Raw genomic sequence first — 25,546 nt, forward strand, 5'->3', positions numbered from 1 at the left:
TTTTTCCGATCCATCCGTTTTCGCAATCATGCATTTTGAATAAGCTCTAAAATTCCAAGATTGCAGGTGAACATAAATAGAAAAATCCAACATTGCAGATAAACACATTTTCTTTTCGCTACAACCATCCAGTTACGAGTTAATAACTTTCTATGAGCACTGTGACTCGGACACGGATTCGGTAATATTGCTCGTGACATTACGTGAGTCTCAAACGTCAATAACTCAATATCACCAAAAATATCACGGAGCAATGGACGTCCCTGTAACTCTGTTAGCTTCGGAATAGATCATGCGCTCTCCGCTCATAGAAGTCGGAGACACAGGTACCTGCCAAAGCTTGGTCGTCAGTGATGACCAAGCTATTACGATAAGAAATCGCTCGGAAAACAAACGAGGCACCCACCAAGATTCACTTGCATGACTCCAATATTAACCAGATACACGTTATACTACAGTTGACAAAAAATAGATCCAAACCCATCAACAGACAAAAACACAATGTGGACTAAGAACAAGGAAAAGACGCCTCGTGTGTCGAGCACACAGGCGCTCTTCCTATCTCAAGAAGAGTCAAAATCAACGTCGAACACAGCATGGGCATGTTCCCATGCAATCGTTTCAAGTGTTCAGATGCCTCTGAATGAAATACCAACTATGCCGCAAACTCTAATCTCTGCTTGCCAAGGTATACATCGAAGAATATGATTCCCTCACAGCCAGCCGATCACATGAAGTCGTACTCATCAGGATCATCAAAATTACCCCTTCCAGGGATGAAATCGTCGTCTTTATTCTCCATCTGTAGTTGCTTCTTTTTTGTCCCTGAAGATTTTGTTGAAAACATCAGTGCCAAAAGCATGTAAAAATACTTAAGGCTGGACATCAGCACCAAATGTAAACATAGAGCACATGTGTTAAAGAATCCTCACCTTGTTTCTTTTTGCCTGCTGCAGCTTCTTTTTCAGCTTTGATCTTTTCATTAGCAATTGCTGTGATGGAGGAGGATATATCTTTCGCATCCGCACCTTTCAATGATGTCATCGATAGTCTCATGACATTCTTGAGTAGAGCCATGTAGTGAAAGCTTTTCTGTATACAAGAAGACAGGGAGGAAGGTCAGATCCTGCGGAGGCAAACCCAATAAACACGGATATAAAGCCTTCAAATTGTTCATAAAACCTCATAGGGGCGCAGTTTATTTGCGATAAGCTCAGCATATTCTGCAAAATCACTCTCGGACTTTGGTATGAATGTCTCTAGGGACTTTTCACTGCCATCCTTCTTTCCGAAAAGTTCTGTAGTTGATTTGAAATCAGCTTCTTCCACTAGCCTGTAATATTTAATAATCATCTGGTAAGCAAACTACATAGACAGGAATTTAAAGGGCAGGTTGCTGCAGAAAGCTCAAAATTGGACAGTGGTATAGACTAGAATCAGGAAACATGGTTGGGGAAAGCAAGTGAGCAAGCAGCACCCACAATTCTACAAAACTCTTCAGCAGACCTAAAAACAGCATATACCTTTGTTGGCGAAGTTTCTCTAGAGCAGGATCATCCAGAGCTTCGTCTTGAACTACTTCAGTGCTAGTTGATGCTTGTTGTTTTCCTTTCTTCACAGCACCTTTCCCGCTAGGTTTTGGTGCAGTCTTTTCTACAGGCGGTGGTTTAGGTTTCTGCATTGCAATAAAGCATTCAAGCACCAGTGCTGGATCAGTATTGCACTACTTTTTTAAAAAATAAGGTCTCTCGACGTCAAATATTTTTTTTACTTGGGGGAGAAATATGCTTACAACTGACAGTTAGTACTTTATAAAAGAAAATCATAACAATGAAAGAAATTACTACAGCATACTGCCACCTTTAACACTCACAAAAATCTGATTTTTTTTTCAATATACAATAGATTACGTCAATAACTAAATAACAAACGCAGGCTCAAAGCACATGAGCGGTTGTATCCCAATATACAACTCTTCAACATTCTGAACTCTATTTCACTTAAATTAAGATGAAATGATTACAGAAATTGAACTCACATACCAATCAGACAAATTAGGAGGTTTCCTAGTTCAGAAATGAAGGATAAATGAATAATAAAGGAAATGCCATGAAGGGAAACAAAAATATGACTATTAAGAAACTACTGAATACTTCACCGTACCTCCTCCTCCTCCTCTTCCCATGATTCTTTTACATCCTCTTCTTCCACATCTTCATCATCCCACTTACTTTTAAGTGTCTCAGCTTTTGCACCAGGTGCTGCAGGCTGAAAGTCTTCAGAATCTGTTTATTTGTTCCAAACATGCCAACAGGTAATTGTAAGTATCATAACAGACCAACATCAGAACTCATAACGAAATTCAGTAAACTGATAAATTCAAAGTTCTAGTGCAGCCTGCAGAAACTTTTGATGCGTTCAAGTTCTCATAATAGAACTAGGTAATGTCTCCTTTACTACAATAACCTTGCTATGTTAACAAAAGTTTACTCTCCAAAGATTCTGAGGTAAAAGAGTATTTGTGCACAGACAGTGCAGTCATTACATACATTCGAACTCTCTCAGAACAATTTTCAAGTAAATAATAATAAGAACATTGAAAGCCAACAAACAAGCGGCCTAACAGAACGGCAAGCAGGTGAATTTGCATACTATATGTTCTCCCTTGCATAAGAAAATTATGCAGCCACACAGTTTGTAATCGGTCCCAATCATTTTCAGTTCATACATCTAGGTACAGCCGTACAGGTTCACAGTATTTTTCAAAGTCTTTTTACTGACAGGTACAAACGTATTTGATATAACTAGAGACTTCCATATGTTCACACTAAGATACAATAGAACACATCGAGTACCCGTAAACTATTTTGTGCCTGAAATTAATCACCAGTAAATAATACTACAATACCACTAACACAAAACCCTAGCTGTAGGCCAGGTAGTCGAGCAACCGTAGTCCTGCCAAGTGCCAACACCTTGAACTACAATCCCATCAACGCAATCACGACCCACGACTCGCAAGTACACTATGATGCAGCAGCTCATGGATTCAGGGTACGTATTCCCATCATCTTATCATCAATAACCGTAATCCGGAAGCGAAAAAAAATATGGCGACCTATAATCAGCGAAGCTAACTCCAACCTAGCGTTCCGCGCGAACCGTACGCATCGGATGGTAAGCCCCGCGCGGCTAGCACATCCGCGTAGACCACGTCGAAACGAGAGGAACAGATCGGGAGGGAGAGATCGAGAGGGGCGCTCACCCCAGTCCTCCATGGCGGTTTGACGGCGTCGAGATCTGGCCGGCTGACGGCAGCGCGGGAGGCGGAGAGGCCGGAGACGAGGAGGTGGCGGAGCCCGGAGGAGGGTGAGGCCGCGGGGAGCGGGGCGCTAGGGTTTCCGCGGCCGAGTCGGCGGCGGGGGGAGGCGGCGGCGGCGGAGGCGGAAGGTTCTGGAGGGTTGGGGGAGACGATGAGTTGGGCTGATTCGCCTCGGCTTCGCTGGCCTTTTTTGGTTTCGCGTGATTTCTTCCCATTTCTCCTCTTGTAGTGGCTGCTGCGGTGGCGATCGCGCCGTTGGTTTCTGATCGGACGGCGGACATAAGGCCACGTGAAAACGGGACGGTTCTGGTATCACGGCGGCCGACTCGTAGGCAGCCAGCTAACAAGTTCACCAGTGGCAAGACGGTTTTCAACGTATTATTGTTTCATGAATTAAAATTGATACGTATAAGATTTTTTTTATGATTTCACTACAATCAAACAGCAAAGAAGAATACTATGACGTAACACGGAGTATAGGCACGTTATAGTCGAGATGTTCATGGAGCAAAACAGGTATTACGTGTCGTACAATCATTGATATCTAGGTATCAAACTTGATACACATATGTATTAGATATAATACCTAGATATCGAGTGCATTCTGTTTTGAAACAGTATGTTATTATGTAGTCTCTCTCTCACTCTAACTCGTTATACATGGTGCACATATATTTTTAGTTAGTCCCGGTGTAAAAGACGTCGTCACCTTAACTCTAGTTTAACGCATCTAGTTCTATGCAACATGTGCATGCAAGCAATCAGTAGGGTGTGGGCACAACTACGCGTAAGAAGCAGAGGCTGATCAACGGCATGTGGTCACTGATGAACCAAGCAGGTCATTGAGTTGTCTTTGGTCATTGCGTCATGAAGTATTGTTTTGGCTGCAGAAATTGGGACGGTTTGGATGTAGGTTCTTATGGGTGGGTGTTGAGACTCTAATTTAGCTGGATAAATTAAGCCCCTATTTGATAGGGCTCCAAACTCCCCTAGAAGCGGAGTCTGTCGTGGAGCTGTAAAGCTAATCGAATCTAGCTCCATTTTTTTAGTTTATTTTCTCAATTCACTTTAGCTTGCTCTATCCTTATTTTGCATGGAGCTGAAACAGTTTGGTTTGCTTCTAGCTCCAGAAGTAAATTGCACATTAAACTATTACATGTTATTCAAACGTGAGAAAAAAAAAATAAATGCTCAACACTTATTGTTTAATAGCAAATTATCTATTAAATTGTTTAAATTAGATATATTCATACTAGTTTGTTTGCTGTCGTTTTGACAATAGGCCCCTTTCAAAATTATACGTACGGCTTTACAAATCACAGGATCTACAGCTAGAAAGGGAATTTGGTTAAACAATTCAAAAGTTCCAAGTTGAACGATGATATATTCACCGTTGTCCGAGCAGGTACTTAAATCAAAAGAACCCAATCTATTCGTGCATGTCAGCATTAGTCCTTTCAATGCTTTCCCTTTTCTTTTTCCGAAACTACAGAAGCAGCGGTGTGATATCATATCTGCAGAGGTTTCCTCATATCTTTATCTCCAATAGTTATGAACTAGCAGTAATATAGTTGTACAGCTAAACACACCCTTACATTCTTTGCGAAAATGAAGAACACTGGAGGATCTCAGGCATCTCAGCACTCATCTAACCAAACTCTCAGAAAGAATGAACACATCTACACTGTTTATTTACATGATCAATCTGAAAGGAATCTAACCTGCTACACACTGTTCTATTATGATCTGAGGACTGCTCCTTCCGTTATCTTCCAACCTCCTAACTTGGAGAAGGCCATCTCATACCGGGTAGTGTATTTTGTGTCATAGGAATCATTGTTTTCTGGTTCAGTAACATCAGTAAGTTGGCCTGCCTCCTCAATCGTAGCTTCCACAGTCGCACGTCGACCATCCAGTGAGACCGTGATGCTGTCAATCGTCACATCAGATAGGGTATACTCCCAGAACCACCCATGGCGCTCGATCTCCGCTGCTCGGCCGGCCCATACCTTTAGCATGTTGCCATCAAGAACCTACAGAAACATGAAAATTAGTACCAGAATTTGACTGCCACTCTGTCAGCATCATGGGGACCAGATATCATGCAGTAACAATAGTTATTGAGAAATTGTTCAGTTCCAATTGAAGAATGTCTACGAGTCAAACAAGAAAGATTACTGTAACAAAATTTGTAAAGGAACACAGCATGACCAACATATCCTATAGGATAACTAAATCTGAATTATCTCTTGCCGTGTGGCAAGTGTAGGTATGAGTAAGGGCAGTAGCCAGCAATGCAGCACGAAAAGTGAGTTTTGAACATCACCTCTTGCAAGGATGCAACTGAATGTTCTGGTCCCAAGGCCTTAGATTTGATACTCTGCCACTTGCGAACAATATCTTGTGCTAACTTCACATCCATTCTAGGAATATGAACTGGATCTTCATCTAGTGCAGGATCTTCAACATTCATCATGCAAAAGTTAATTCGCTATGATATAAATTACAGAATTAGTAGTATTATGTATGTATGAGACAAAACCATTTGGTGCATAACTTTGTTAAAACGTTAATGGAAAGGTACAAGATCAAGAACATAATGTTATTAGCCAAGAAGGATACCAAGTAAAAACACAAGCAGCAAATTAGGATTGTTTGACTAATTTGGTAAATGGAAAGCAGTTGCTCACCATCAATAGAGTCGACACTATTAGCAGCTGCCACAGATCCATACTCGCTCTTAATAGCAGGAAGGGGCCTCTTACGAGGTAAGTATTTGGCCCCAATTACTACAAACAGTGCAAACAGTGCGCCAGCAGAGAGAATCTTCAAGGCAGCATTTCTCGAATCATGAGTGACAGGTCCAAGGGCATTTTCCTGGTCAAAATTTTGAAGAGATCCCTCAGGCCCATCTTTAGGATTTTCCATGGCTGACTTGTCTAACTGTTCTATCAATGGAAAAACCTTGTTGAATGCTTGGATAGCATTTGATTTCACGGTACCAAGTGCAGCGGTAGCTTGAGCACCAAGTTTTGCTATAGCAGCAGCGGCAGCCAAATGAGAAGCGCCACCACCCTCCATCCTTTCTAGGTAGCTCAAAACTTTTAGATCATCATAGTAGTCTCCAAGACTAAACTGCATACCCCGAGTATCTCTGCTCCTAGGGAAAACCTCTAGGACAAGCCAAGTCTCCAAAAGCTTGCACAGCCCTGGAAGAAGATCATTCTCTTCGTCGATGCTAGCGTTGGTCACAATGAACTCTAGAATTTTGGGGTCTCTGTATGGTGAAGACTCATTATCAATTCCAAGCCACATTCTGCACTTGCTAATATCTCCAACTAGCAATGAGCAGAGTGCCCTTTCCAGTGCAAGGTCCATCTCATTATCATAAGCATACTGAGAACCTATGTTGAACTTCTGGAGTTGTTCAAAAAGGTCATCTGCCATCATAATGAATTGCGGCCTTTTACTTATAATTGCTTGAGCAACATGTGCAAGTGCTACATTATAAATTTCAAACCATTCAGGAGGTATGCTATTCGGTGTTTTTGAAAAGAAATCCATCTGGAAGGTGTAACAAAGTGAGTTAACACATTTTGAAAATTGTGCTCCTGCAACATGAATAGGCTGCAGATTCATAAAAACAAACATGTACGAACCTGCTCAGCTGATGTCATCCGCAAAAAAGCCTCGTTCATGAAGGCTTCACGAGAAAATCCTCCTCCAACGGTAGCAATACCTCCTCTCCCAACGTTCCACAAAATATTTTTTGCACCTTGAATCCCTTCTTGGCGCTTCTTATGATGCTCTTCGTCAATAGGAAGGGAAAGAAGCTCCAATACGCAACGAGGTGTTATCTCCTCGAGAGTTTCATCAATCTGTGAAAGCAGCTCAGGTGCGAGATTGCTTGCTCCATCCTCCTACACAATGAAGTTCTATTAACGTTGCTTCAAGGAATCACCGTTCTTATAAAAGTTATAGTCCATGACTCCATGTCTCTCAAACCAATCTTAACAAATTTATTTAATCTTATCTTATTCGAATATCAATCCAGTGAAAAGGCTGGGCGTTAAAAAGAAAATAGTTCACCTCCAAGAGCTTGAGAGCCCTCTCAAGAACCTCGCAGCAGCTAATTACATCTGGAGGGTTTGAAGCCATTGCATCCCTGGATAAATCCACATAAGCCAGAGCCATCGCTAGCACCACGTCCTGCTTGAAGTGCTTGGGTGGCCTATCCAGCAGCAACTGTTCTCCTGTTGCAAGCACAGCAAGTGCCTCCCCAGCCTCCTGAAGAGCACATAACACACCTGGAACCTGCTTTGCAAGACGCGCAATATAAGCAGTGACAAGTTATACACTAGTGCTATTAGACAAGATCCAAGGACACCCTTTTGCTGTCCCTAAAACTCACCTTGTCCCAAGCAACATCCATGGTGAGAGTTTCTTGACGGTTCTCAGAAAGCGCACGATCATACTGAGTGCGGGAGTTCTGGTTCATGAGAGTGTCATGGGCAATCTGCAGCATTTGTCGACGGCCAACAAGAGCATCTGTGCTGTAGCCATACAGTGGTGGTTTGGCTATCCGTGCCTCAAATGCCCTCCTGATGCCGTCGCCAAGGAAATGTGGCTCTGCACCTAGAACCTGAGCAAAGCCAGGTCGAACAAAACATTTCCGAAAACAATCAAAGGCATGATCTCCCACCAGCCATAAACACACACTGGATGTACAACATACTGTATCTTAAGGCGTGCAATGGATTGGGAAATCGACGGATTCAACATTGTGTTCAGTTAATAACCTAGTGAAATAAACCATACGGAACAGAAAAATAAATTGGATTTTATCCGATTGGGAGGTCAATAACCTAGTGAAAGGCTCGTGAGTGTAATCTACGAGCATAATACTCTCATTACTCAAAGCTACAATCTCTATGGTTTAGCAGTATCAATGTATCATCACCTACCAATAATTATTCGCTTTTAACCTAGGATGATATTTCCTAGGACCAAAATAACGTAATAAACCGCAGCAGATTCACGGCCAGAAAACCTAACCTTGTAGAAGTCGACCTGGAGCGGGAGGGAACGTTCGGCGGCGTCGGGGAAGAGCGGGACGAAGAGGGAGGCGGAGGGCCCCGCGGCCGGCAGGTCGGAGGGCGCGGCGGCGGTGGGGAGGAGGTGGAAGTCGGCGAAGAGGCGGTCGGCCCAGCGGCTCGCGGCGCGGCAGGCGAAGGGGTCGGGCGGCGACCTGCGGCGCGGGCGCGGGAGGGAGAATGCGAATGGAGCGGAGTTGGGGCGGGCGAGGAGGTTGTGGAAGCCCTCCATTGGCGGCGGCGGCGGCGGCGGTGGCGCAGCCGCGGAGGAGTGAGGTTTTAGGAGGAAGGGAGCTGGCTTCCTTTGTTTTCTTCTTGGCTTCTTGTTGGGTGATTTGGGTGCATGATTGGGATTGCTTCGTTTCTTTCACTACTGGCTTTTAATGTTTGATTTAGATTATTTAACGGGTTATATGAAAATTTTCATTCGATCTATAGCCATTTATTCACCGGATATAATAAATTATTTTAAATCATTAGAGTGGTAATAACCATGTCGTTACAATAAAGAGAAACAAACGGTCTTCACGCCTTGAGTGTATTAAGAGATGGCAACAAAAATATGCAACTATAGATATTAACTGCAAAAGCAGATATAGATGAAATTCGAATATCATCTTTATTGACAGTGGAGCAAATAGTGACCTTGAATAAGTCGATAGCATTAAGTGGATTTTCATCCGAATTGTTATAGTCCGGATACCCATAAAATTGGAGCATGAACCCTTAAGTTTGTTAATTTGATTGTTGGCAAATTAGACCAATGGATGTTCCTATATCTTGATGATTTAATTAAAAAACATAGAAAAAGTAAAAAGACAAACCCTCAACTATATAAAAACTTTAAAGGTTCTATTAAAAAAATACCTATAAACTTATCGGATGGCACGATGACGAGGATATTGAAGGTGAACTAATGGAGGGTCGGATTAAGCCCTGATGACATACACAAGCCACTTCGGACGAGGTGATAACTCACTCTCTACTTTCGAGAGGTATAAGTTTTAATCAAATTAGTTGGTTGAAATGATGGTGTTTCTTTTAATTTGTACTATCTCTATCCTACAATGTAAATAATGTTGGCTATGTACTTGTAAATAATTTTTTATTACAGGACGTGGGTATTACATTATTTAACTACTATATTCGCTAAACAAGTATACGTTTGCCGTACTTATAAATGTATACTGTAGCCCAACATCCACTTTTAACCTACTCAACGGATGAACATATCAATAAATTTATGGTATCACAAAAAATAATATTTAAAATAATGCCAATGCTAAGATTTAAATCGTAATAGCATTTTCAATAACATGGCTAAATTTTGCCTCTCCAAATCTTAATTTAACTATTATATAAAAAGATTGCATTTCCAAAATAATGTGGACTCCAATAGATTTTTTTGTCCTCGCTATTCAAATCCTAAAGGACAGTTATCACTGTCTAAAATTTAGAAACTTAACACCTACTCGATGTACTTACCCTCTATATTTCTCTTAAAAAATATGAGCTCATCCTCGTAGTACCCACAAATAGCTATTCAACTAGATAGAAAGAGAGATTTGCCAGATTCGATCATTGAGTAGATAAATTTAGCCATTCATATGATATGATAAGTTATACGAGTAATCTCTTATAAATCACTGTTTATATAGTTGCTAAAATTTGGTATAAATAATCATTTGATAATTCTTCTTTCTGGAGGTACTCTGTAGGTGGAGCGATGATTTCATCCCTCTGCTCCTTGAGACCATAGTTAAATTATATTATTGCGTACATGATTCAATAGACTTTACGTAACGCATTTGATTTAAAACGATCCACACCAGCTACATGAACGGTCATCTCGTACAAAAATAAAATGCCGCTGGAAAAACATTATAATTTGGATTTGGAGCTTCGCGCAGTTTAAAAACTTGCAAAATGCCGGTAGGAATCAATGTACAGTCCGCTGGCATGTATAGAGATGGCAACGGGACCGCGACCCGAGACCCGGTGGGTATTTACTCCATTAGGGTATAAGTATGAGCTATATATGTTACCCGTGGATAAGTAATTGGACAAATATTTTCACCCGATGGGTACGCGGGTATGAAAATGTTCTTATGATCCCCATATCCGTTTACCCATGGGTAATAAATACCTGCAAAGTTTAAATGTATGTCATGGCCTAATATCAAATTAGTATAGCCTAGTTAATCAAAACCATAGGTATTTAAACCATCTATACATTTTCCACGTGTGATGTCCTAAGTATCTAGCATCTATGCAATATACTATATGAAAACTGTGATATTTAGATTGTTTTGAACTTTTGCGGGTATATGGATGACCCGACGGGTAAGGTTTACCCAAGTGGGTATGGGTATGAGGAGATTTTCTTACCCGTGACGGGCATGTGTATTTTAATGATACAAAATTTTACTAGTAGGTATGAGTATGGGATAGCAATACCCGATTGGTATTTACCCATTGCCATCCCTAAGTATGTATGACAATTTGATATTGCATTGATGGGTACAGATCTCCTAGAGTTGACTGCAACTCCACCGGGTGAATTTGGCATAATCTCTGCCCTTCACTATTTTCTACGGCTAGATGAAGGCATCTCAATATTTCCTAGCTAATTTTGTCAAATTATTATTTTGTAAGCCCTAGCAGCTATAGCGTTCCGGGCAACAAAATTAACATAGGATACACGTTGTTTTGTTCAAAGTTAAAACATTATGCAGTACATTGTTGACCACCTCGTAGCAATATTATACCAATGCATTGTTTCAGCAGAACCATGCTAATTAGGCTCACTAAATTATTTATATAATAAATATAGAGTTATGTAGTGCTCCATCTATATTTTACCTGTACTTTAATAGTTGAGATATTGTTATTTGTTTTGCACACATTTGACCATTTCTGTTATTTAAAATTTGGCACAAGTACGAGGAATGCAGTGTACAAACAATCGATAATTCAAACTGAGAATGAACTGCTCATCATTTTCTGTTAGCACGCTTTTCAAACCACTAAATGATATATTTCGTGCGAACATTTTCTATATAAAATTATTTTAGAAGATCAAATAAATTCATTTTTCAAATTTTTAATAAGTAATACTTAATTAATCATATACTAATTATATTTATCGTTTTTCGTGCAGCTAATCAGCTTTTGCAATAGACAGCTGCGAACGCAGCCGAATCACATCTCATCTCTTTTTCCATGGCATTCATTTCTTCTCGTACGCAGGGAGTATATTTGAACAGTGAGACGAATTAGCAAAGAACACTGTGCATGGAAGGCGACGCAGATGAACACATTCAAGATCGGCTATGGAGTCAAGAAGAACCTAATGAAGAAGGAGACGATCGAGCTAGAAGAATGGCGGTGTCGCGTCGAGTCGTGTCGGTTTGCACGGTGATCATGGCCATGTCGTGAACTCGAAGACCTTGCCGACGATCTCGAGGCCGGTGGGGATCTGCCAGATGAAGAGGAGGACGTTGATGGCGTTGAGCGCGATGTGCAGGCTCCGGGCCGTGTCGTCGCCCTTCTGCATCGCCGGCACCAGCGCCGCCGCGGCCGCCCAGAGCACGGTGATGGCCGCGCCGGCGAAGAGGTGCGGCCCCGGGAAGAGCTTGCCGGTGCGGAACCAGGTGTTGAGCGCGCCGCCGACGGACTCGAGGACGCCGAGGCCGAGCAGGATCGAGCCGGCGTTGAAATGCCGGTCCCGGAACGACCCCTTGATCAGCTTCTTCCTCTCCTGCACGCAGATTTGATCAGCTGATCACCGCTCCTCCATGGCCAAGCTCGAGCTTGATTTGTAAAGAGGGAGTTGTTATGTTACCTCTGTGAGCTCGTCGATCTTGATCTCGACGGGCGACTTGGCGGCGGGAGGGGGAGGCGGGGAGGAGGAGTCCCCGGCGCCGACGGCGGCGGGCGTGGCGGCGGCGGCCGGCTTGAGCTGCTTCTTGAGCTCGTTGATCTCGTCCTGGATGGTGCGCACCCTGCGCCACTGCCAGCCGAGGTAGCCCGCCCAGAGCGTGTAGGCGAAGAGGCCGCCCATGACGAGCGGGTGCAGCAGCGCCGCGCTCCGGCCCTCGAGGATGCCGAACTCGCCGCCCACGGCCAGCGCGTCCGGCGGCAGCGCCAGCGCCGCCGCCACCGCCACGGTCGCCGTCGTCCTCAGCGACCGCAGAGCAGCAGCAGAAGCAGCAGCAGGCGGCTGCGGTGGCACGACGAGCACCGCCTGTGGCGTCTGCTGCTGCTGCTGCTGCCTGGGGTGGTTCTTGGAGGCGGAGGCGGAGCAGGCGACGACGGGGTGGAGGGTGGCGCGGACGGCCGTGAGCGGCGGCGCGGCCATCATGGTTGGCTGCGGTGCGCGCGCGCGCAATCGGTCGAGGTGTGGACGTGTGGTTGGTGAGGAGGGACGGGATAAGGAGGCGGGAGAGAGCGGAGTGGTGGAGGGAGGGAGAGGGGAAAAATATTATAAACTCTCGAACATATTATTTCTTGTATATTGTATATTATTTAAATAAATAAATTTATTTTTTTAAAAAATAGATTAATATAAGATATAGCATTACACCAATATACAAGTTAAAATATAATCTTTACGATCCATAATAAAAATAATAAATTAAAATTTTGTTATGGACTATAGAAGTTATATTTTAAGTTGCATGTTTGTGTATGCTCATATTAATTTATCTTCATAAATTTTTTATAACTGCTTAAATAGCATATAATACGTGAGAAAACATTTTTAAATCCACTCCGCCGAGCGAGAGGACGTGGCGGTGGACGTGGCGGTTACGCGCGGCGCCAAGTTTCCCTTTTCGCGTGGGCGGATGGCGCTTTTTCCCCGGCCGAAAGGACGGCCATGTTTTTGGCGGTGTCCCACTGTCTTCCTTCGGTGGTTCTCGGCGCAGCGCCACGTTGTGCTGTTCATGGGCTTTTATCGGGCTGGGTTTTTTTTTCACCCGTACAAAATGTAGTTATAAGTTTATTATAGGTTCTTTAACTTAACGTCAAGTTTGTCCAAAATCTTTTAAATCCAAAACCAGAAATGTATATCTCTAAACTTATAAAAACTGTTAAAAAATCCTTTATCGGTATTGACTTATTATTTATCTGGTTTTGCTAACTAGACGTATAATAAGCCACGTATGTTAGATTTTTCTTTTTTTTTTCTTTTTTCTTCTTTTCTCTCCATTTCTCCTCTCTCTTTTCTCTTTCTTCCCTTGCATCTAGAGGGACGGCGCTGGCGATGGGGCGGCGCTGGGCCGTGGATGGCAACGAAGGCATCAAAGTCGACGAGGAAATCGAGCCATCGGAACTGCATGTCGACGAGCCTCCCACATCATCGTGCAAAGGCATTCTGTCGAGCGTGTGGTTGAAGTGCTCGGGCAGCTTGTCGTGGAGGAGACCGAGGAGACCCGACTGCAAGAGGGCACCGACCATGGCGTGGCCCTGCACGGCGGTGACGGCCGGTCTGATCGTCGAGGTGGAACTCCGACGACACCCTCATCCGTGCCTTCCTCAGGCCTACTCCAATGAGTATTTATAAGCTATTTAGTACACTATATAATTTTTTAATAGAAGAGAGATAAAAGCTATCTTTTAATTAAGAGATAGTCTCTTGCATATATTTTAATGTCAAGTGAGAATAAATTGTGGGGTCACTTGTGCTATGAGTTAGTTGCTAAAAGAACAAGTTGTCTTTTAGATAGCTTAGAGATAGTATGCTATCTCTATTATTAGAGGTGGCCTCACGGCGTAGATGCTCTGCAACGCCGCCTGCTCATGGCTCGGCGAAACCAAAAATTTATTAACCCTAGGGCTTAACAATGAATATAAATCTTTTAAATAAATTTTAACTAAAAAATAATAATTTTTCAATGCGCTCGGTGTTGACGTTGGCCCATGTGGGCTATAGTACACAAATCCACATCACACAAACCATGCCGATTCAACAATCTTGACCAGGACAAACCGCCATGTAAGCAGAAAAAAATCGATCAAACCATCGAGGGAGTAACTTTGGACTAGATTTAATAATCGGGGAAGCAAAAATGTGTGCTATGGTCGTTGAGGAACCAAAGTTAGACTTGGATAATAGTAGTTAAGGGATCAAAAGTGCAATTTTCCCCAGAAGGCTGGTAATTGTTGGGCCGCATGTTACTCTCTCCCTGAAACAATATAAAAACATAGCAGGTATGAATATGGACATGTGTGTTTACTGAAAATCATACTTGTCCAGATTCGTATCCATGAATTCTTAGGAAATGGAAGTATTTGTCCAACTTCATATATACTACTCCCTTTGGTTTTTTCTCTTGACACCGTTAATTTTTTAATTTACGTTTGAACATTCGTCTTATTTAAAATTTTCGTTCAAATATATAAAATTATAAATCATACTTAAAATTATTTTAGTAATTAATTAAATTATAATAAAATACTCAATAATTATATTTTTTAAATAAGATAAATGATTAAATATAGATTAAAAAGTCAATGGTGTTAAAAAAATCGGAGAGAGTATATGTTTGGACATGGAGAGTTATTTTACCAACGAAACAACGTTACAAATACATGCATCGATGCACTGCGATCATCATCAGTATTGCTGGGCACATACATATACGTCGATCGCCACGGCAATTAATCACACCGTAATTAACCTCGCGGCGCAGGATTAATTAATTTGTACCCACTACGTATATATGCAAGGAAGAGATGGCCGCCGGCCTAGGCCGGCGGCGAGCGGCGGAGGAGCTCCTCGGCGATGGCCTCCTCCAGCCACCCCTCGGCGTCGCCCATCATGCCGGGGCTGAGCCGCACCATCAGCACGCAGAACTCCGCCTCGCTCAGCGCGCCGTCGCCGTCGTGGTCGCCCTCCCGCACCATGGCCGCCGCCTCCTCCGCCGTCATCCCGGCGCCGCCCAGCACGCCCGCCGCGCTCCGCCGCAGGCTCTCGGCGGTGATGGCGCCCCGCACCGGGTCGGCCAGGAGGCGGAACCCCGCGCGGAGCTCCGACAGCAGGCCCTCCGTGCCCAGCCGCCCGGCCATCACCGGCATCAGGTCCTCGTACTCGTCCTCCTGCTGCTGCTGCTCCGCCGTCGTCGGGCGCCGCATCTGTTGCTGCTGCTGCTGGTGGTGGTGGTGGTCCATGTCGTCGTCGCCGGCGGCGAGGGAGACGATCGAGTGGTTTAATTAATTTGTTCGTGTGGTTGTTGACATTTTCTGCTGCCGCTGCTGCTGAGCTTTGTATAAAACGGAGGAAGGAGCGTTTGGACGGCACGGGGATAATGCGGCAGTGGTGTGCTGCACCCACGCATTTTCAGTGGACCATCACCCCTAACAGTAACACTAATTAAGTAATTATCACTACTACAGTAGTAGTATTATTTTTGCAGCACAGGTACGTACCAGCACAACTTGGTCATAATGCGTCCACACTCGTCCCTATGTTACAATTATATTTGGACATACACATATGTATATCTTACTATCTTAGTATGGTCGTTTTGTTATTAATGGATACATCACCTACTTCTAAAACAATAAATAGTGGTAGATAGGAGCACATATATCTAATCTTGGTCTTTTGAGCAGGTTCCACCACGAAGAAGCCTAACCCAGTAAGCTATACACTAGGATGGATAATACAACAATAATGATGACTAAATTAAATTATATAATAATACTGGATTTTGAATGATTGCGTCTGCAAAAAGAATGTAATGATAGTAGAACACAAAATGCATGAATAATTGTTTGAATATATTACAATAAAAACTCATAAATTGAATGAGCGAGATAGACTCAGAAGAAATATTCCATGAGGTTGTAATTCTTACAGACTTTTCTCAAAAATTTCTATAGGACCATTCCATAGGAATTTGAAAGAAAAAATATTCGATATTTTTTTCAAAAAACATTTGTAAGAACTTTTTCTATGCGATTGAAATCCTTAAAAGTTTTATATTTTCCCGACAAATCAAAGAGTCCCCAATGCATGAAAATTAAGGTTAATTGAACAGAAGACGATCTCGATAGAGCAGGTTAACGAGATGAGGGTGCTCGTGAGGGGTCAGTGGAAGCGTCGTTAGGACGATCGCATCAAAGGAGAGCTTCCAGGAAGCTTCAGCTGAGCTGACTGGCGATATCTGCATGGCAGCTCACGTCCCTATCCTGATCGCCACCGGCCGGCCGGCCCCTCCCCAAGCTACAAGCATTTCTTGAGGTGACCACATGTATTTGACAAAACAGAACGAAATGATTAGAAATATGTTATAATTGGTTGAAAAAAATTTATATATGTATATAAATTAAATAAAGAATAGTAGTGTTTGGTTCAAATAAGGAGAGAAATAGTTTAATTTTCAAAAGAAGTGTACCTTGTGAATCACGACGTAAGTAAAAATAATAATATGGTACTAACCCCACTTAAGAGCTTTCTCTTTTTAAGCACACACGCATGCACACGGAGAATTGAGTCAATGAAACATTTTTAACACTGAAATTAAGTCAAATTCAAATTCAATCCCCCCTCTCTTCATAGCGAGATGTAGGCTTGTTCATTACCGCTCCTCCTAACCCAGATTCTCTTTTTTACACGGAGGCTTCCAAATTGCAAAACGATGTTTTTAACGATTTTTTCCTAAAAAAGTTACTTTAAAAATTATATTAATCTATTTTATAATTTTTATAATTAATAATTAATTAATCATATACTAATATATTACTATATTTGTTGCTTCAGATATCTTACCGTAAACCAAACGTGGTCATATTCACACCTGAAAAACAAGAGAGAGAGATTTTTCGCGTGTTGCAGGTAGTACTGTACAAGGGAAGATGTGTACTACTCTCTGTGTCCCTGAATTTTTTGTTTTCGTATTAAATGTTTGATTATCCGTCTTATTTAAAAATGTTCAAACAAATTTTAAAAAATAAGTTACATATAAAGTATCATTCATGTTTTATCATTTAGTAAAAATAAAATATTAATCATAATTGTTTAAAATAATACGAAGAGTCAAATATTATATCAAGAGCTGAAAATTAATTTGTTTGGGATGAATGAAGTACGGTGGTTTGCCCGGCGAGTGGCGAACAGTGATGGATCGATTTGTGGCATCATCCGTCGATCTCCTTGTCAAAGGAAGCTTCCCAGAAGGTAGCCGGCAATGGCAGGAGTAGCTCACAGTATTCCTCTGGCCCTTTTTGGAGTAGCTAGGTTTGGTCGGTGTACAGTGGCACAACCGGCCAGTTTTATCCTGAGTTGGAGTATTCCTTTGTCTACTTGCACAGATGGTCTTCTCTGCATTAGCTCAACCTAACTAGTTCTGAGCTATTTAGTATTTTATAATATAATTATTCATGATATTTGCATCCTATATCAAAATATAAGAATTTTTTATACTACTCAAGGTAACGCCTATCAATATCACCACTCACTTCTCAATTAAAGTCCTCAATATCACCACGCTCTCACCCCATTCATTATCTACTTATTAATATGCATGATAGTATTTTCCTTACAACCAAAATCTATGTTAAATATTGAAGCGTATAAAACGAATTATTTGTTTTCTCTATCAACTTAGATTTTTAGGTGCAACTGATCGGCGCATGCAGCTTGACATGGTATCATATTCCACACTTGAGACTCAGCCCACTCCAATATTCCACACTTGAGATGGTCTCGCGTGAGCTTAAACTTTTAGGTGCAACTGGCTGGTGTGTGCAACTTGACATTAAACAAACTATAAATGCTTTTATTCTTTATATTATGGAACGACGGTAGTAAATATATATGTTATATCGAAAAATTAAATTTTAGTCCTACAAGTGATTTTTAAATTTTAAATAGGTTGGATTTCTTTATGAACACCTGGTTGGCTTTAAAATATTCGGAATCATAAGTTGACAGATAATAAAGTAATAGTTATATTTTAGCTTTGTAAACACTTGTGCGGGATTCAATAAAACATGGATTCGATTTTCTTTTTTCTAGCCGGTGGAGTAGATAAAAAGCAACTTGACTGCACAAAAAATTACTCACTCTGTCCCAAAACAAATCAACTTTTTAGTTTTTAGATACAATGTTTGACTCTTCGTCTTATTAAAAATTTACGATTAATATTTTTATTTTTATTAGATGATAAAACTTGAATAATGCTTTATATGTAACTATTTTTTAAAAATTTCTTAAAACTTTTAAGTAAGACGGATAGTCAATTTTTCAGGGCCTCAAGATTAAGTACGATTGAACGATGGTTTAAAGCTAGTGCAAACCTCAAGATTAAAAAAAGGCTATGGATTCCATTCCATAGGATGGCATGTACCTACCTTTGCTATTCTACTCCTACGGTGCAAAGAGGCCCACGAAAGTATACAGCCCAGCCCACTCAACCCGAAAAAAAGGCCCATCTGGTCTTGGCCCATAATACACTCCCATTTAGAACCTAGAAAAGGAAAAAAAAAATCGAAAACTTGGCGCGCCGCTGCGTCCGGCTCGGAGCGGCTTCCCGCGAAGCCGAAATCGCTGTTCGCGCCAAATCCCCGCCCCTCTCCCGCCGCCGCCTCCTGGTTTTTTAGTCTCTACACGCGCCAGTGCGCCACCACCATCTCCTCCTCCTCCACGGTGGCTTCGCCTCCTCGCCTTCGCCGTCTCTCTGACCCTCTAGCTGCCACGCGTGCCGCCGAGAAGGAGCTTCTGATGGGGCCCGCCACGCCGCTGCGCCGCCGGACGCGGGCGCGGCCGGCCAGGGTGGACGACGGCGACGACGACGACGTCCGCTGCGAGGCGTGCGGGTCCGGTGAGTCGGCGGCGGAGCTGCTGCTGTGCGACGGCTGCGACCGTGGCCTGCACATCTTCTGCCTCCGCCCCATCCTCCCGCGCGTCCCCGCCGGCGACTGGTTCTGCCCCTCCTGCGCCTCGCCGTCGTCGCACTCCAAGAAATCCCAGGTGGCCAAGACGCCCAAGCGTGAGTAGCCAATGCATTCGATCCGTTTTCCTCTCGCCGGATTCGGAAGAATTTCCGTTGAATTTGGGGCTCCTCTCTCAATTTCATGCAGAGTTCCCGCTGGTCCAGACGAAGATCGTGGATTTCTTCAAGATCCAGAGGGTTCCGGCGGCGGCGGCGGAGTTGTCGGAGGGGAAGAAGAGGAAGCGGAAGCCGGGGGGCATCCGCCTGGCGTCCAAGAAGAAGCGGAAGCTGCTGCCCTTCAACCCCAGCGACGACCAGGCCACGCGCCTCCGTCAGATGGCGTCGCTCGCCACGGCGCTCACGGCCACCGGCGCCGTCTTCAGCAACGAGCTCACCTACGTCCCCGGCATGGCGCCCCGCTCCGCCAACCGCGCCGCCCTCGAGTCCGGCGGAATGCAGGTCACCATCCTCTTCCCCCCATCTCATCACCCATCTCGTCGGTCGCCTCGCCTCGCCGCTAAAACCTCGCCGCCATTTCCACCAGCTGCTACCGAAGGAGGACGTGGAGACGCTGAATCTGTGCAAGAGGATGATGGAGAGAGGCGAGTGGCCTCCTCTCCTCGTCGTCTACGACCCCGTCGAGGGGTTCACCGTCGAGGCGGACAGGTTCATCAAGGACCTGACGATCATCACCGAGTACGTCGGCGACGTCGACTACCTGGCCAGCCGGGAGCACGACGACGGCGACAGCATGATGACGCTGCTGTCGGCGGCCGCCCCGTCGAGGAGCCTCGTCATCTGCCCCGACAAGCGGAGCAACATCGCCCGCTTCATCAATGGCATCAACAACCACACGCCGTACGCATCTTTCTTGCTCCTTTCTGTAACAGAATTGCCACATTTTTGTTCCATATTATAAAATTTTTATTCTTATCTAAATTTATCAGTGAGCGAATGAATCTAACACATACACATATATACATTAACATATGTATGAATCTAAAGTTAAAAAAGTCTTATAATATGGAATGATTTCATATTGTAAAACTTTTTAATCTTATCTAGATTCACCTATTGATTTTTTTGCCGGGAAACCCAGACCGGGTTGACCGATTGCATTAAGAGAAGATTCACCCATTGATAAATATATATAATTTGTATTCGTTAGTATCTAGATACATTGTAATAGTACTTTCTAGACAAATTTAGCGAGCATTGGCATTGAGATTATTGTGGTTGTGATCACAGGGATGGCCGGAAGAAGCAGAATCTCAAGTGCGTGCGCTACGACGTCGACGGCGAGTGCCGGGTGCTCCTGGTGGCGAACAGGGACATCTCCAAGGGGGAGAGGCTGTACTACGATTACAATGGCTCGGAGCATGAGTACCCAACCCACCATTTTGTATGAGCACTAAAAATTCTTTGATTGGCACGGAGTATTATTTTGGTTGGAAGAAAGGGATTAATTAGGCAGCTAGAACAGTCTAGCTTTGCAGATTATTTATGTTTGTAGTTACAAAGGGAAAAGGAATGCATTGAGGAGATCCATGATACATGTTCCTAGAGTTAGTGATCTAGTTTGTGAAATCAGAATGTTGACCTGGGGAGAAAGATAATTTAGAATTGTATTGTTTCTGTTGTTGAAATGAAATGTGCATTAAATGGAGCAGTATCTGAGGAAAGCAATTTTTAGATTAGGAGATGTGAATCATCTTCCTTAATTGTTTTAAAAATCTGATGAAAGCAATGGCAAATGTGTTATTGTTCATCTCTTAATTGTTTTTTATCAACCAATTTTCTCAGTGAGCAATAAGAAAGGACTGGAGAATTAATTTCGTCTGGGATTGTTACCTGATGTCTACCTTTTCTTCCATGGCGCATCATCATGTGCTGAGAGGTGGGGGTACAAATATGAAGATTGCAGAAATTCCAAATACTTGGAAGCGTTGACAACAGTCCGCATTTTCGGGTCAGGAATTTTAATCCATATGAATAGAAATGAATCTATATGATTTTTTTTGAGATGATTGAGAGAACATAGAATTTCCTGTATTTTCTCTTGTAGTCAAGAAAAAAATTCTGTTTTTTTCGGTTCGTTCCTACAATTTGAATCACACTTGAATCTAATCCAGAATCCAAATATTTTGTTTACTCTAAACCAAACAAGCCCTCAGTTGCAATCGCCATTGTGGTGCACAGCGCAGCTTGCTTTCAGTTTACAGCAGCAGCAGCAGCAGCAGCAGCGCATCATCGCCGGCGACAGTGTCGAGCAGGAGAGATCGCCGAGCCCTTGAAATCTTTTGATTGATGGCGCCGCCACTGTAAGAGCACCATCGTTGATGTGTAAGAAGAGAGCAGGTAGCACATGGAACAAAGCTGAAGAAACAGAAATGACAGAACGAGCAAATTTCATTGGTACAACAATCTAGCACCATATTGTTAGCTACATACTCAATACTAGAAGCACTTCATAGCAAAGCGGGAAAAAAATGATTTTAACCTAACAACACAAGTTGAGATCCACAACATTGTTCTAGAGCTAACTAGTACACGAGTTTTTTGCTGCCTATTAACTAATACAACTTTTAGAGGGACAACATCAGTACATAGTGACATTGATCAGAACTTCTGAAGCAGGCAGGTGCAGTGCAGGCATGGATCACCTTCATTCCCTATCGTCCCTCGCAGGTGAACGGCTGCACGGTGAGTTGCAAACAAGTTTTCAGCATGAGGTTTCTACACAGTTTCATAGAAATAATATGAGATAGCGCCATGGAATTTCAGCATACTAACCTGCGCGGCCCATCATAGACAGGGCTGGACGTGGGATAGGCAGGACGGCGTTCACGGTCATAGTTAGGGCTGCCCCTCTCATCACCTTTGTTACCCCTCTGCAGGCTTGTGCCACGGCCATAATCAGGGCTACCTCTGTCACCACCCCTGCCATAGTCCGGGCTGCCCCTCTCCCTGCCTCTTCCGTAGTCAGGGCTGCCCCTCTCACGCCCTCTGCCATAAGGACTCACAGACCGCCCACGATAGTCCCTCCTGTCCGGAGATCTATCACGACCTCTTCTGTCTGGGCTGTACCCATTCCTTTTCTCATCATCATCACGAAGTGCATATTCAACAGAGATAACCCTGTCCATAAGAGTGCTGCCGCAAGAATGATGAAATCAGTTAAAGGAGTAACACAGTCACATATAGTTACCAAATTTGTTGTGAATAAAATGCCACAACTAAATACTCCCAGTAAGCAAGTCACAAGAAGCAAGTGCATTTACCTTCCATTTGTACCCTCCAGTGCTTTAGTTGCATCTTCCTGTAATTCATACTGGACAAAAGCAAAGTTCCTTCTGATTCTGACATTTGAGATCTTGCCATATTGGTCAAAGTGCCTCTCCAGATCTCTTGTTCTTGTGTTGATTGGATCAAAATTGATCACGAACAAGGTTTTGGTTGGCCTTGTATTGTTCGGAGATCTCTTTGAGTTCCCTCTTCTACCACCACTGCGATCCTCCTGCACAAACAAATGAACAATAGATGAGAATTGATAATTAATAGGTCATATGTCACTGTTAGGATACTGGAAACATGTCATATACAGGCTCATACCTTTGTCCATTCAACCCTAAGTCTCCTCCCTTTTCTGCCAAATTCAACTCTGTCAAGCCTATGGATAGCTTCATCAGCATCATGTTCATCTTCCATGTAGACAAAGGCAAACCCTGCAATGTCGAGCATGGTAAAGCAGCTGGCTTGTTAAAAGGATCTCATGGTACAAACCCTCGGATAAACTGTGAACCGGGAACCATGATTAAAAATGTCTGCACAGAAAAGATTTTAAGATCACCTCACTAGCTACAAACTAATACGCCAGAATAAACAGGAACAGACCTTGCATATGCCGAACTAAATGATGTCAGTGCACAGTAATCCAAACGTTCGTGGTACATCAAAGAGGTGGAGGTGGTGGTGGCAACCTCCACTCTTCTCCAGCCGCCCGTGTGGTCGGCATGGTTGGATTGGCGGGGGAAATCGTAATCGGACGGGGGAGGAGAGTGCAACGCAGAGGAGGGTGCAATGCTGATCGTAAAAGTAAGGCATCATTCACAAGGTGGTTGTTTCCAAGTGAAAAGATGCCAGGATGGACTCTGAGCTCCTGGAGATGGACAGGAGATGAACGGGGCTCAGGCAGGAAAGGTAGAGTCCAGTCCATCAACCAGGAAGAGCAGAGATGCTCCATGATATCCTGCGGCAAAGAAATAATTGAGTACTGGACCTAAACTTTAAGAAATAATCTTTTCTAAATGTACCCTGATGTGCACTTGTCCAATGACTTGACAAATAACATAAAGATAATCTGGTCCTGCTGAAACTTCTTTTTCTTCACAGCGAATGCAAAAATAGCTTCATGCATATCACATCTTACAACAAGCTCCTGGCCCATGCTCCAGGAAGGGTCTTGAACGAAACAAGTCACAGTCTATTTTGAAGCTTCTGGTGCCTAAGGAACTGCGGGCTCGAGTTCTTTTGATGACAAAACACAGATAGGTGCGATATGGACAGACAAATTTGCAAACAATGCAGCTTAAATTTAAGAACACAATCGAGAGCAGCAGCCTTACCTGACTTCATGTCAACACGTTCCACCCTTCCATATTTGCCGAAAAGGCGCTCGATCTCAGAATTGCGAGCATCATAGTCGAGGTTCCCACAGAAAACTGGCCTCATTTTAGGACAAGTAACTCGTCTAAAACCTATCCCCAAAAACAAACTGTTAACTTATAGAGAGACAAGAGTAAAATTGATATCAAGTCAATATTCTAACATAAAATGGTGGACAAAAGTTAAGTAAAGTAGGCAACACTAGTAGATTGGTAAAAGATAAACACAGTTTTTTTTTTGTTCATATAGGACACAGCCAATGCTAGTTCGACTTTCCCCCAAAAGGCTATGAAGTGAGTTCAGTAGAGTCCGTACTTTAGAACTTTTAAGTATAACAGGGGGCAAGAGTCGATCCTAAAAACCCTACTTCTTTCCCTAAAAATTAAAATTAATAACTCAAATTATTACGGTTAGTTCATCCTAACATTAGGTCAGTAATTACATAGACAAACATTAAGTCGGCCAAAATCAGATTGAAACCAGCATTTATACACTCCATATTAACACTTGGGTTGCATACGAGTTCTATGCTTGTTCGCTCTCGCCCCCTCTTCCCATGGCACAAAGGTTTCGGAATTAAAATAAAAAACCCAATCTAAAACAGCTCCCATTTCCCCTCAACAACTTTCAGCATCCACGCGACCAAGAACCAAACCCCGTCCAACCAGCAACCAGCAGAGCCTCAGCGACCCCCAGCGTCCCAGCTAGAACCCTATAAAACCCAGAGCGCGACAGATCTGGGAGACCTAACCGCACACCCAGCACCACCAGATCTACCTCCCCCCCTCCCCACCACCACCATCCAAAACAACACAACCCCCCACAGCACCGCACCCCCCCACCCCACCCCCAACGCCGTAGCATACGCCCGCGTACCTCCGGAGGCAGATGGAGCAGCGAGGAGGAGGCGCGCGACGAAACCCTAGCCCTCCTCCGTGCGTGCGAAGGCGAGCGAGAAGAGGTCGGGGAGAAGGAGAGAGAGAGGGAGGGAGGGAGGGAGAAGGGGATTGGTCCGAGCGGCGCAAGGGGGGCATTTTATAGGCGACGACGTGGACAGAGGGGGGATGGATGAGGTGGATGGAGTAGATATTTCCGTCCCTGCCGTTGGATGGTGAGGGCCCACTTGCAGTGACGGATGGGGGAACCTAGTGTGTGATAGGTGGTGACGTGTGATGGTTACTCTGACAAGGACCGTCTTCTCGCCACGGATTGGATTTGATACTGTGCAGCTTCAAAATCCCACTAAACCCTTTGTAAAAATAACAGTTCAATATTTATTTTTTAAATACAAAATTCTCAAAATACAGGGATGAGAACAATATAGGCTCGAAATGCCATATCAACTCACATTCTAAGGATTGAAAAGATAAAAAAAATACAAGAATAACCATTTGGATCAAACGCATGAAAAAACACATAAATCAAAAGAAAGATATACACAGGGAATCGAGGTTGGACCTCATATTGAAAATACTTTAAAATTTTAAATTTAATATGAATTTAGAAGAGGTATTCCTTGGTTCCAA

General features: G+C 43.4%; 6 protein-coding genes across 8 annotated transcripts; 1 reads left to right on the plus strand and 5 right to left on the minus strand.

Moving 5' to 3' along the window:
* Positions 1–385: 385 nt before the first annotated feature.
* LOC102713044 (eukaryotic translation initiation factor 3 subunit J-A-like) lies at positions 386–3,514 on the minus strand. Its single transcript, XM_006646743.3, has 6 exons — positions 3,266–3,514; positions 2,164–2,285; positions 1,524–1,675; positions 1,183–1,333; positions 933–1,092; positions 386–825 (listed from the first exon to the last, which is right to left on the minus strand). The coding sequence occupies exons 1-6, from the start codon at positions 3,276–3,278 to the stop codon at positions 728–730; spliced, it is 696 nt and encodes a 231-aa protein (XP_006646806.1). The 5' UTR covers positions 3,279–3,514; the 3' UTR covers positions 386–727.
* Positions 3,515–4,830: 1,316 nt separating this feature from the next.
* LOC102713324 (protein ACCUMULATION AND REPLICATION OF CHLOROPLASTS 6, chloroplastic) lies at positions 4,831–8,729 on the minus strand. The gene is made up of 7 exons (XM_006646744.3): positions 8,378–8,729; positions 7,734–7,964; positions 7,412–7,636; positions 6,982–7,242; positions 6,013–6,886; positions 5,649–5,782; positions 4,831–5,355 (listed from the first exon to the last, which is right to left on the minus strand). The coding sequence occupies exons 1-7, from the start codon at positions 8,645–8,647 to the stop codon at positions 5,062–5,064; spliced, it is 2,289 nt and encodes a 762-aa protein (XP_006646807.2). The 5' UTR covers positions 8,648–8,729; the 3' UTR covers positions 4,831–5,061.
* A 2,892-nt stretch (positions 8,730–11,621) lies between these two features.
* On the minus strand, positions 11,622–12,895 carry LOC107303494. The gene is made up of 2 exons (XM_015832950.2): positions 12,260–12,895; positions 11,622–12,175 (listed from the first exon to the last, which is right to left on the minus strand). Exons 1-2 carry the CDS (start codon positions 12,776–12,778, stop codon positions 11,837–11,839), a joined length of 858 nt encoding a protein of 285 aa, XP_015688436.2. The 5' UTR covers positions 12,779–12,895; the 3' UTR covers positions 11,622–11,836.
* Positions 12,896–14,980: 2,085 nt separating this feature from the next.
* On the minus strand, positions 14,981–15,757 carry LOC121053600 (calcium-binding protein KIC-like). Its single transcript, XM_040521190.1, has one exon. The coding sequence runs from the start codon at positions 15,586–15,588 to the stop codon at positions 15,166–15,168; it is 423 nt and encodes a 140-aa protein (XP_040377124.1). The 5' UTR covers positions 15,589–15,757; the 3' UTR covers positions 14,981–15,165.
* A 3,378-nt stretch (positions 15,758–19,135) lies between these two features.
* Positions 19,136–21,021, plus strand: LOC102712144 (histone-lysine N-methyltransferase ATXR6-like). The gene is made up of 4 exons (XM_040521346.1): positions 19,136–19,412; positions 19,504–19,814; positions 19,900–20,213; positions 20,604–21,021. Exons 1-4 carry the CDS (start codon positions 19,145–19,147, stop codon positions 20,761–20,763), a joined length of 1,053 nt encoding a protein of 350 aa, XP_040377280.1. The 5' UTR covers positions 19,136–19,144; the 3' UTR covers positions 20,764–21,021.
* A 725-nt stretch (positions 21,022–21,746) lies between these two features.
* Positions 21,747–25,020, minus strand: LOC102713596 (serine/arginine-rich splicing factor RS41). Of its 3 annotated transcripts, none has more exons than XM_006646745.3 (6): positions 24,897–25,020; positions 23,981–24,112; positions 22,968–23,080; positions 22,637–22,872; positions 22,149–22,508; positions 21,747–22,051 (listed from the first exon to the last, which is right to left on the minus strand). In XM_006646745.3, exons 2-6 carry the CDS (start codon positions 24,084–24,086, stop codon positions 22,021–22,023), a joined length of 846 nt encoding a protein of 281 aa, XP_006646808.1. In that variant the 5' UTR covers positions 24,087–24,112; positions 24,897–25,020; the 3' UTR covers positions 21,747–22,020. The 3 variants fall into 3 exon arrangements, with proteins under 3 accessions (XP_006646808.1, XP_015689550.1, XP_006646809.1); XM_015834064.1 differs by lacking the exon at positions 24,897–25,020 and adding an exon at positions 23,250–23,604; XM_006646746.2 differs by lacking the exon at positions 24,897–25,020 and having other exon boundaries at positions 22,968–23,604.
* Positions 25,021–25,546: the final 526 nt, after the last annotated feature.

This window comes from Oryza brachyantha, chromosome 2 (assembly GCF_000231095.2).
Source record: "Oryza brachyantha chromosome 2, ObraRS2, whole genome shotgun sequence".
Classification (NCBI taxonomy): domain Eukaryota; kingdom Viridiplantae; phylum Streptophyta; class Magnoliopsida; order Poales; family Poaceae; genus Oryza; species Oryza brachyantha.

What these genes read in the sequence shown, in the direction of transcription:
- LOC102713044 (XM_006646743.3), bottom strand. An exon ending in GAGAAACTTCGCCAACAAAG is followed by an intron (nt 1,334 to 1,523) that starts GTATATGCTGTT and finishes TAAATATTACAG; the next exon opens with GCTAGTGGAAGAAGCTGATT. An exon ending in AGCAGGCAAAAAGAAACAAG is followed by an intron (nt 826 to 932) that starts GTGAGGATTCTT and finishes CAAAATCTTCAG; the next exon opens with GGACAAAAAAGAAGCAACTA.
- LOC102713324 (XM_006646744.3), bottom strand. Translation starts at nt 8,647, where the DNA reads ATGGAGGGCTTCCACAACCTCCTCGCCCGCCCCAACTCCGCTCCATTC. An exon ending in TCCAGGTCGACTTCTACAAG is followed by an intron (nt 7,965 to 8,377) that starts GTTAGGTTTTCT and finishes GGCTTTGCTCAG; the next exon opens with GTTCTAGGTGCAGAGCCACA. An exon ending in TGGATGTTGCTTGGGACAAG is followed by an intron (nt 7,637 to 7,733) that starts GTGAGTTTTAGG and finishes CTTGCAAAGCAG; the next exon opens with GTTCCAGGTGTGTTATGTGC.
- LOC107303494 (XM_015832950.2), bottom strand. Translation starts at nt 12,778, where the DNA reads ATGATGGCCGCGCCGCCGCTCACGGCCGTCCGCGCCACCCTCCACCCC. An exon ending in AGATCGACGAGCTCACAGAG is followed by an intron (nt 12,176 to 12,259) that starts GTAACATAACAA and finishes ATCTGCGTGCAG; the next exon opens with GAGAGGAAGAAGCTGATCAA.
- LOC121053600 (XM_040521190.1), bottom strand. Translation starts at nt 15,588, where the DNA reads ATGGACCACCACCACCACCAGCAGCAGCAGCAACAGATGCGGCGCCCG.
- LOC102712144 (XM_040521346.1), top strand. Translation starts at nt 19,145, where the DNA reads ATGGGGCCCGCCACGCCGCTGCGCCGCCGGACGCGGGCGCGGCCGGCC. An exon ending in TCGAGTCCGGCGGAATGCAG is followed by an intron (nt 19,815 to 19,899) that starts GTCACCATCCTC and finishes CATTTCCACCAG; the next exon opens with CTGCTACCGAAGGAGGACGT. An exon ending in GGCATCAACAACCACACGCC is followed by an intron (nt 20,214 to 20,603) that starts GTACGCATCTTT and finishes TTGTGATCACAG; the next exon opens with GGATGGCCGGAAGAAGCAGA.
- LOC102713596 (XM_006646745.3), bottom strand. Translation starts at nt 24,086, where the DNA reads ATGAGGCCAGTTTTCTGTGGGAACCTCGACTATGATGCTCGCAATTCT. An exon ending in CTGGAGGGTACAAATGGAAG is followed by an intron (nt 22,509 to 22,636) that starts GTAAATGCACTT and finishes TTCTTGCGGCAG; the next exon opens with CACTCTTATGGACAGGGTTA. An exon ending in GTCTATGATGGGCCGCGCAG is followed by an intron (nt 22,052 to 22,148) that starts GTTAGTATGCTG and finishes CTCACCGTGCAG; the next exon opens with CCGTTCACCTGCGAGGGACG.